This window comes from Arachis ipaensis, chromosome B6 (genome assembly GCF_059453495.1).
Source record: "Arachis ipaensis isolate K30076 ecotype BB chromosome B6, ASM5945349v1, whole genome shotgun sequence".
In the NCBI taxonomy this organism is placed as follows: Eukaryota; Viridiplantae; Streptophyta; class Magnoliopsida; order Fabales; family Fabaceae; genus Arachis; species Arachis ipaensis.
Genome location: NC_142441.1, coordinates 31,533,215 through 31,543,783, shown reverse-complemented (window position 1 = coordinate 31,543,783; position 10,569 = coordinate 31,533,215). Strand labels below are relative to the sequence as shown.

At 42.5% G+C, this 10,569-nt stretch overlaps 1 protein-coding gene across 1 annotated transcript; it reads left to right on the top strand.

Moving 5' to 3' along the window:
* Positions 1 to 1,601: 1,601 nt before the first annotated feature.
* LOC148555050 (uncharacterized) lies at positions 1,602 to 2,246 on the top strand. Its single transcript, XM_088490583.1, has one exon. The coding sequence runs from the start codon at positions 1,602 to 1,604 to the stop codon at positions 2,244 to 2,246; it is 645 nt and encodes a 214-aa protein (XP_088346709.1).
* The last annotated feature ends 8,323 nt before the right edge of the window (positions 2,247 to 10,569 follow it).

Genomic DNA, 10,569 nt, shown 5'->3' with positions numbered 1-10,569 from the left:
TCCAGAAAGTCTAAACCTTGTCTTTGGTATTCCGAATAGGATTCAAGGATTGAATGGCTATGATGAGCTTCAAACTCGCGATTGTTGGGCGTAGTGACATACACAAAAGAATCAAGGGATTCTATTCCGACATGATCGAGAACCAACAGATGATTAGCCGTGCTGTGGCAGAGCATTTGGACCATTTTCACTGAGAGGACAGGAAGTAGCCATTGACAACGGTGACACCTTACATACAGCTTGCCATGGAAGGAGCCTTGCGTGTGTGAAGAGGAATACAAGAGAAAAACTAAAATAAAGAAGACAAAGCATCTCCAAAACCCCAACATATTCTCCATTATTGAGTAACAAGTATTTGTTTTATGCCCTTTGACTTTTTACAATTAAAACTAAGAATTATTATTGATATTATATCCTGACTAAGAGTTACAAGATAACCATAGCTTGCTTCAAACCAACAATCTCCGTGGGATTCGACCCTTACTCACGTAAGGTATTACTTGGACGACCCAGTGCACTTGCTGGTTAGTGGTACGTGTTGTGAAACGTGTGATTCACAATTCGTGGCGACTTCACGAATTGCCACCTTCATCTGGTGGATCAACCAGCTACTGCATGTTCTTTCTTCTACTTCCTTTTTTGCTTATGGTTACTCATCCTGAGGAGTATAAAACAGACTAAAGTAAGATGAGCAAATTTGAAAACAATAAAGCATATATGGTTGGTGTTCACACTCTGGCCCGAGCTGTAAGGGCCGAGTTTGATCGAAAACAAAGGGACCGACCTCTTTAAAGGCTGGCCCGCTACTGATCTCTTCACGAAAAGCTTGGAAGATCGCCACAAAGGCCCAAAGAGGCCCAAAAGGAAGAACCACTACCTTCTAAGACGCAGATAACAAAAGATATGATCTCACCCACGAAAAAATAAGATAAGATAACAAACTTATCTCAAAGGAAGATCATCAAACACCACTATAAATACACTGGAGCACCCAGGTATAACTCATACTCTGATCCTACAAAAAACCTGCCTAAAGCCCGTACTGACTTAAGCATTGGAGTCTCTTGCAGGTACCACCACTCCCCGGTGATCAAGGACCAGCAGCACCTCAAGCTCTAATAAGTCGGATGTGATAGGCTAGACCAGACCGGAAGATCACGTCCGAGATCGACCTCAGCGTTTTAGGTAACCCTTGGAACATTGGCGCAATTGCCAGGGAACCTGGAAGTCATCCCACCATCATGGTAAACAATCTTCCTAACAACGGCCACGCCTCTGGGTTGGAAGACGGTACTCCAACGAAAAACGCGGATGCCGCACCACCATCACCAAAGGAAGCGAACCAGTCTAAAGGAGACAAAAAACCTCAAAATACAAAAATCTTAGACGCCATCCGAGAGCAGCAAGATCGCCTAAAATAGCTTGAGCGAGAAGCCGAACGACAACGGGAGGCCGAGCGAGACTTACGAAGAGAAACAAGACGATGACGAGAGCTGGAAGATAAACTCCAGAAGCTCGAAGCTGACCTCAAGACTAGGACTGCTCAGTCCAATCGTGAAGCCAGCCCTCACAGAGAACAGGACCCCTTCACGGAAGAAATCATGAAGGCAAAAGTTTCAAAAGACTTCAAGGCGCCCGATATGACCCTATATGACGGAACATCTGACCCAAGCCACCATCTCAGCAACTTTAGAAGCCGGATGTACCTCACGGACGCCACGGACGCAACTTGCTGCAAAGCCTTCCCGACTACTCTCACCAAAACAGCTATAAAGTGGTTCGACAGCCTACCCCCAAGGTCAATCACAAGCTTTAATGAACTCGCTACAAAGTTCCTAGCTAGGTTCTTCATTCAAAAAGACAAAGCCAAACACACCCCAAGCCAACTAGGGATCAAGCAAGGAGACCGGAAAAGCCTTCGAAACTACATGGAAAGATTCAATAAATCTTGCCTCGGCATACAGAATCTCCCCACAGAAGCGGCTATCATGGGACTTAACAATGGCCTAAGAGAAGGACCCTTCAGCCACTCCATATCTAAGATGCACCCCACGTCCTTGAACGAAGTACAAGAACGAGCCGAGAAATACATCAACATGGAGGAAAATTTCCGACTAGGGGAAACTTCTAAGACCAGATTCTCCTATCCCTCCCGGGACAAAGACAAAGATCCAAGAAAAAAGGAGGACCAATCTGCAGAGAAGCCCAGAAAATATCAAAGTATACCCCCCTTCGGGTATCTTTAGTAGATGTCTACAGGGAAATATCCAACACGGAAAAAATCCCACCCCCCGACCAATCAAAAACAAAAGGGGAGGAAGCCGTACCGAATACTGCGAATACCACAAGATGTATGGGCATCTTACTAATGAATGCTACGAATTGAAGAATGTCATTGAGAAGTTGGCCAGAGAAGGAAGGCTGGATCGATTTCTAGCCAGCAGATCGGACAAGCCCAAGAAGAGAAGGAGGGATGAAGAGGAAGGACGGGCCGATCGCCCTCCTCACACCCCGGAAAGACATGTCCACATGCTCAATGGAGGGTTCACCGAAGGAGGGATCTCAAAGTCATCCCGCAAGAGACACCTCAAAGAAATATATCACGTCGGAGAAGGGAGTAGGTCACCGACCTCCCCACCATTTCTTTCACCAAGGAAGACGCCGCTGGCATCATCCTCGGGCATGACGATCCCGTGGTCATTACCATCGTACTGGCCAACGCCAACCTCCACCGAACATTGGTCGACCAGGGAAGCTCGGCAGACATCCTATTCAAACCTGCTTTCGATAAGCTCGGACTAAAAGAAAAAGAGCTAAGAGCGTATCCCAACAGCCTATTCGGGCTAAAAGACGCTCCGATCCAGCCCCTCGGGTATATCCCACTACACACCACCTTCAGGAAGGGAGCCCGATCTAGGACGCTAAGTATAGACTACATTGTAGTTGATGTGAACTCCGCATACAACGCCCTGATAGGCTGGACAACCCTGAATCAGCTCGCTTCAGTAGTCTCCACCCCACACTTGTGCATGAAATTTCCAACCGAAGAGGAAATAGCTACCATTAAGGGAGACCAGAAACTCGCGCGACGATGCTATAATGAAAGCCTGAACCTAAAGGGCAATCCCAGAGAAAAGGAGGCCAATGCCATCAAACTCAGGGGAGCTCGGGTTCGCAAAGAATTTTGCCCTCAGCCAGAAGGCAAGACCGAAGAGGTTCAAATCGGAGACACCCAAGATAAAACAACAAGCATAGGTGCAAATCTAAAAGAAAACCTAAAAGAGATGCTAATAAAACTCTTAAGGGAAAATTCCAACCTCTTCGCATGAAAAGCCGCGGATATGCCCGGCATAGATCCTGGCTTAATGTGCCACAAACTGGCAGTATACCTTAGATCCCAGCCAATACAACAAAAGCGCAGAAAGCTTGGTCCGGAAAGATTACAAGTCGTGGAGGAACAGGTGCATGCCTTACTAGAGGCAGGGTTCATAAGGGAGGTTAAGTACCCATTGTGGCTGGCCAACATCGTATTGGTAAAAAATCCAAATGGAAAGTGGCGGATGTGTGTAGACTACACCGACCTTAATAAAGCCTGCCCAAAAGACCCCTATCCCCTCCCGAACATCGATACTCTGGTCGACGCGTCGTCGGGATAAAAGTACCTTTCCTTCATGGACGCTTACTTAGGGTACAACCAGATCCCAATGTATCAACCCGACCAAGAGAAAACCTCATTCCTAACCCCGAAAGCAAACTACTGCTACGTAGTAATGTCGTTCGGACAAAAGAACGCGGGGGCCACATATTAGAGGTTAATGAACAAAGTATTTACCGACCACATCGAGAAGCTGATGAAAGTCTATGTGGACGACATGCTAGTAAAAACCCAAAGAGAGGAACCAATGCTGCCCGACCTCGCCGAAGTCGTCGGTACCATAAGAAAGCATGGGATGAGGCTAAACCCCACAAAATGTACCTTTACGGTAGAAGCTGGCAAATTCCTAGGGTTCATGCTTACTCAAAGGGGCATTGAGGCAAACCCAAAGAAATGCCAGGTCATACTTAACATGAAAAGCCCGACCTGCGTAAAAGAGGTACAACAGCTAAATGGAAAACTAGCGGCCCTGTCCAGGTTTCTAGCCAGATCGGCACCAAGATCTCTTCCTTTCTATGCAATACTAAGGAAAAGAAAGAAGTTTGAGTGGACTTCGGAGTGCGAGAAAGTCTTTCAAGACTTCAAATCATTCCTGGGACAACCACCCATCCTGACCCGACCTCAACAAGGAGAAGAACTGATACTGTACCTCGCCGTTCAAAATCATGCGATAGCATCAGCCCTGGTCAGAGAGGATGACAACGGGCAACAACCAATCTACTTCATTAGCAAGGTCTTATAGGGCCGAACTGAACTATCAAAAGATAGAAAAGTTCGCCTACGCCCTCATACTCACCTCCCAAAGACTTCGACCATATTTTCAAGCCCACACCATCAGAGTGCGAACTAATCAACCCATGAAAGGCATCCTACAGAAAACAGATTTAGCCGGAAGAATTCTACAATGGGCAATCTAGCTGTCTGAGTTTGACCTCAAGTACGAAACTCGCGCTGCCATCAAATCCCAATACTTGGCCGACTTCGTCGTAGAATACACAAATACCCCAGGGACCCCCATAGAATGGAACCTCTACGTCGATGGCTCATCAAACAAAGCCGGAAGTGGAGAAGGAGTTATCCTAGAAAGTGACCAAGGGACCCAACTCAAACTCTCCTTAAGATTTGAGTTTCCCGCCTCAAATAACCAAGTAGAGTATGAAGCCCTACTAGCAGGCTTGAAGCTGGCTTAGGAGGTCGGAGCACAAAAGCTTATCATTTTCAGCGATTCACAAGTAATCACCTCGCAGATAGAAGGGGGCTACCAGGCAAAGGATCCCACTATGAAAAAGTACCTGGACAATACCAAAGAACAGCTCGGGAACTTCAGAGAATATGAGATCCAACACATACCTCAGGAGCAAAAAGCCCGAGCAGACGCACTATCCAAACTAGCCAGCACCAAGCCAGAAGGTAAGAATAGAAGCCTCATCCAAGAAACCCTGTAGTACCCATCAACCTCAAGGGAAGAAAGGGTCTTAAACATATCAGACCAGGACCAATGGTAGATGACCCCTATAATCAACTACCTAAAGTATGAAACACTTCCCACAGAAAATAATGATGCAAAGAGGCTCATACAGGAGGCACAATACTACACTCTGGTACACGACGTCCTGTATAGGAGAGGAGTTTCAACACCCCTCCTAAAATGCGTCCCGACTTCTGCCACAAAGGAGGTCCTCGAAGAAGTCTACAGCGGCATGTACGGCAATCACCTCGGAGCACGAGTTCTATCCAAAAAGGTACTTCGAGCCAGCTTCTACTAGCCGACCTTACAGAAGAAAGCGACCAAGTTCGTCAAAACGTGCCCTCCATGCTAAAAGCACGCCAACTTCTACATCGCCCTACCTGAAGAGCTCATTTGCGTCACCTCGCCCTGGTCGTTCGCAAAGTGGGGGCTCGATCTCCTCGGGCCATTCCCACAGGGACCAGGGCAAGTCAAGTTCCTCATTGTTGGAATAGATTACTTCACAAAGTGGATCGAAAGGTTGTCAATTTAGAAAGGTTGTCACAAAATTAGAATAAAAACACTGGGAGTATGAATCCCAGATCGTCTCCCAACGAGTTGACAAAAGGGTGCTATCTTATTAATCAGGATTTTTTCGAGAAATTTGAGAGTTGAATGACAGAAAATAAATAACTGTAATTTAGAGCAATGAAAATTAAAAGAGATTTATATATTCGAAATAAAAAGCCTTGACTGGGGGAATGATTAATTGGAAGTTCTATCCTTGTTGGAATTCTCTCAAGTGTAATATAAAGAGGTTGTTGTTTTCACCTAGTTAACCCTTACTAAATAAAGAAAAGTCAAGTGATTGAGCTAACTCTTATTCGCAAATCCTAGTCCTCTCCATTGGGAAGGTCTAGCGTTAGTAAATAGAGAATTAGCCAACAACTTCCAATTTAACTAATCACTTGAGCATTCTAACTCAAGTGTCTCATTTTAATCAACCCCCATATCAAGTTGGGAATCTACTCCATTGACATGAAAATTACTTGCATAGAATTAAAAAGGGAATAAAAGGAAGACATGATAAACAATAACTACAAATCAATTAAAAGTAAAAGTAATCCTTTGCATAAATAAATTCTAAAAACAATCCAATTGTAACTCTAAACAAGAATTCAGAATATGGAATAATAAGGGAGTAAGAAAACAAACTAGAACAGTAACTTCAACGGAGGTGATGACTCTTCCCAATATCCAAAAGTAAAAGCATAAAACTAATAAACTATGAATGTGTAGAAAACCTAGAGGAAGAGTAATTTCTCTCTAAGATTCCAATCTAAAAACCTAAAACTATGCTAATGAGAATGTGTCTTGAGTCTCTGCATGTTCCCTAGCTCTAGTGTGTGTTTCTGGGCCGGAAACTGGGTCAAAACTCGGCCCAAAATCGCCCTCAGCGTTTTCTGTTATTTCTGCAGATCGTGCATGTCACGCGTACGCGCCAGTCACGCGTACGCGTCATGCACGTGCACGCGTCATCTTGCAGAACTCCAATCCACGCGTACGCATCAGGTACGCGCATGTGTCGCTGTAAAAATCTCCAGATCACGCGCACGCGTGAGCTATGTGTGCGCGTCAATGCTCGCTAGTTGTCTCCTTTATTTCTTATGCTCCTTCCATTTTTACAAGCTTCCTCTCCATCCTCTAAGCCATTTCTGCCTTACAAAGTCTGAAACACTGAACACACAGATCACGGCATCGAATGGTATAAAGAAGGATCTAAAATACATAAATTAAAGGCTTAGGAAGCAAGTTTTCAATTATGGGACAAAACTAGGAAGGAATTGTAAAACCATACAATTTGTATGAATAAGTGGGAAAAGACTTGATGAAACCACTCAATTGAACACAAGATAAACTATAAAATAGTGGTTTATTAACCTCCCCACACTTAAACATTAGCATGTCCTCATGCTTAGCTCAAGGAGATCAAAAGACTAAATAAAGGAAAGTAAGTCTCGTGAAATGCAACCTATGTATGAATGCAACTATATGCTTAGATGATTCTGCCTACTTGGTTAAAAGTAAATAAGTTCTTCAATACAAACATAGATCAGATATCACTAATTAAAATCATACAGTAAAGACAAGTAAATTTGTAAGAAGACAGCTCATGAAAGCAGGGAACATAGAATCAAGCATTGAACCCTCACTAATGGTGTATATGCACTCTAATCACTCAAGTGTATAGGGTAATCACTCTACTCTTCTCTAGTCATGCTTTCTAAACTTTGTTCTTCACCTAACCAATCAACAAGTATTTAATGTACCAATGCAAACATCATGAGGTCTTTTCAAGGTTGTAATGGGGCTAAGGTAAAGGTTAGGGTATATATATGGCTAAGTGAGCTATAAATTGAATCCTTGATTAACCTAAGCTCTTACCTCTACATACACTCTTTATACTTTTAAAATCATGCCTAGCTACCCAAAATTCTCACTTTTGCATATTTCACATACTCATGCATCAACCTATCTTTTAATTTTTATCACATATGCATTGATCTTTTATTAAACTTAGCATTTGGGGTAATTTTGTCCCCTTATTTATTTATTTATTTATTTATTTATTTATTTATTGAATATTTTTGGTTTTTTTATATATATAGAAAAATAAACATAACTTATCAATGCACATGGATTTTTAATTTTTCTGGTCTCACATGAGTAGGTACCCAAATTCCTAAGAGTAAAAACATAACATATTCCCTTATTAACCCATGTTTCTACAGTTTTTCCACACTTAATTGACATACAATCTCTATCTTAAGCTAACCAAAGATTCAATTGGGGTGTTTAATTTATCTTTCTGCTTAAGGCTAGTGATGTGGTAAAATATAGAACAAATGGGATTAAAAAGCTCAAGATGGCTAACAAAGGTAATTGAAAGGGTAGGCTATTTGGGATAAGTGAGCTAATAACAAATGATGGCCTCAATCATATGCATACATGTAAATACACTAAACATTGGACATATAGAGTGGAACAAAATAAAGATTATAATTATAGAGAAGAAAACACACAAGAATAAAATATTATGGTTAAATAGTGTAACCATTCAATTTAAGCTCAAATCTCACAGGTTGTGTGTTCTTTAGCTATAATTCATGTTCCAATTTACAGTCTTCAAACAAGTTTTAACACAAAAGTTTTTATTTAAATTAGTAAAATTTTTTCAAAAATAGGGTCTTAAAAAGAAACTTATTATTTTTCAACCAATTAGAACATGCATGCAAACACCTATTACTATGCAATTTATCCTATCCTAACAAAAGAAAAATAACCTATTGGTGTTAAGAGAAAGAAATTACCTTCGGAAGTCAGGTACTGACCGACCTACCCATACTTAAAGCTTGGCACCGTCCTCGGTGCCATCAGTCAGGAACAAAGGGGGGCTGGTAGCAGCATCTCCATAGTCGGAATTCACATGGCTCCCTGTGTTGGTGGATGAAGTGGAGTCCGGAGTGTCTGGGTCTTCTTCAGGTGGGTGGTTGCCAACAATCAGCTCCTTGAGGTATGTAAATTGGCGCTTGTTACGGCCCTCTCTTTGCTTTGCCTGCCGGTCAAGCCGGTCCAATCTCTCAAGTATCTAAAGGAGCAGTTGATTTGTTGACGGTGCTTGTGATGTCGAAGGAGAAAGAATATCTCCGGCCGGTTCTGCAGGCCGGCTAGTAGTGGCTGCTAGAGGTTTGATGTACTTCCCGTTAGGGACGTACTGATCATCCCGCAGAAGTATGGTCTTGGTGTCCCCAGCTCTGTAGGAAACTCCGGCTACTGAGACTAGATCTGAAACCAAGGCGGGAAAGGGTAGGTTGCCCACAATCTGTACGTGTCCCATGGCGTGCCGGAGGTGTCTTGGTAAGTTGAGCAGCTGGTCTATAAGGATACACCAGAGGAGAACAACCATATCTGTAGTGAAGGAGGACTTGTGAGTGCTCAGAAAAACGTAATGGGACATAATCTGTGCCCATACTCGAGCTTCCAAGGTGAATGCTAAAGCCAATATGCCCTTAGCTCGGGATCGATGGTATCCATAGATCCATTTTCTGCCAGGTTGTGCTATAACTCTGAGGACGGCGTCCCAGTCAAATTGGTATGTCTGGCGCTTGAAAGAGGCTTCTTGGTATGCGTCCAATCCTTCTGGAGCAGGGGAAAGATCTAAAGCTTGCTGAATGGCCCCTTCGGATATAGGGACTTGCTTTTCACAGACATAGACAGACTGCATGGTTGGCATGTGAAAATTGGAGTAGAATTCAACTACCCATGAGAGATTAACCTGCCGTGGCTGTCTCCGTAAGAATCCCCATTGTCTGCGCTCAATCCGGGGCTCAACAAAATCAACAATGTAGGTTGGAAGGATGAAGAGGTGCTCATTGTTATAGTTCTGCTCAGCCAAGATAGGGAACATATGCTCACAGTAGCGGTTAGTGAACCGCGTAGTGTCCCGTGCTGGAAAGGCTTTCTCTATTTCATTAACCTTGATGATCTTCTTGACCCTCTTTGTTGTCGGTTTGACTGCTGTTGAGGATGGTTCCACAGCTAGTGCTCGTTTTGCTCCTCTCCTTGCCGGTGGTTTGGGAGTAGCTTTCTCTTTACCCTTCTTGGTGGCCATCTTGAAAAGGGAAAAGGAAAGTAACATGTAAAGCCAAGGGTTAAAGCAACGAAGAGGGCAGTACAAGTGATAATTAATGCCAAGGTAAAGAAGGATGTCGTTAACACATGGTCGCGACCACATGTGATCAGTTCATCCATGGAAATATAGCAAGTGAATATTATGGCAAGTAGATGCAAGATGTTTATTAGCATGCCGGAAAAGGCATGAGTAGTATAGATCAAGCATCAATAACTAAAATGTATTATCACTCGTAACAAGCTAACCATCACGTTTGTATTGATAATTATATTCAATTAATAAAATATTTAAAGGTTTTGTGAAAAACAGGCATTAGAGTAGAAGGATAGAATAATTAAAAATGCACAATGCCATACGAACTTTTTCACAAATACTTAGTATGCATGGTAAATATGTTATTGGAAGTATTAAATTTGAACATGCAAGCAACCCAAAAAAATTAATATTAATTGTCAATTAACCTCTCAATATATCCACAAGTAAAATATAGAAGAAAACAATCACCCAATTAAATCTCTAACACCAATTACAAGGATGTAAAAAGAAAAAGAAAGACAAAGAAAACATAGATAATGAAATTAAAAAAGAAAAAGAAGAAAGGAATATAAATTAAAGTAATAATGGAAAAGTAAAAGGGGGAGAAGAAAAGAACCTTGGTGAAGAAGATGAAGAGGAAAGGAAAAAAGTAAGAAAAAGTAAAAAGAAATAAAGAAGAAAGAAGAGAGAAGAAAGAATTAAGAAGGGAGAAGAGAGAATTAGGATTGGGGGAGAAAA

What these genes read in the sequence shown, in the direction of transcription:
- LOC148555050 (XM_088490583.1), top strand. Translation starts at nt 1,602, where the DNA reads ATGAAGGCAAAAGTTTCAAAAGACTTCAAGGCGCCCGATATGACCCTA.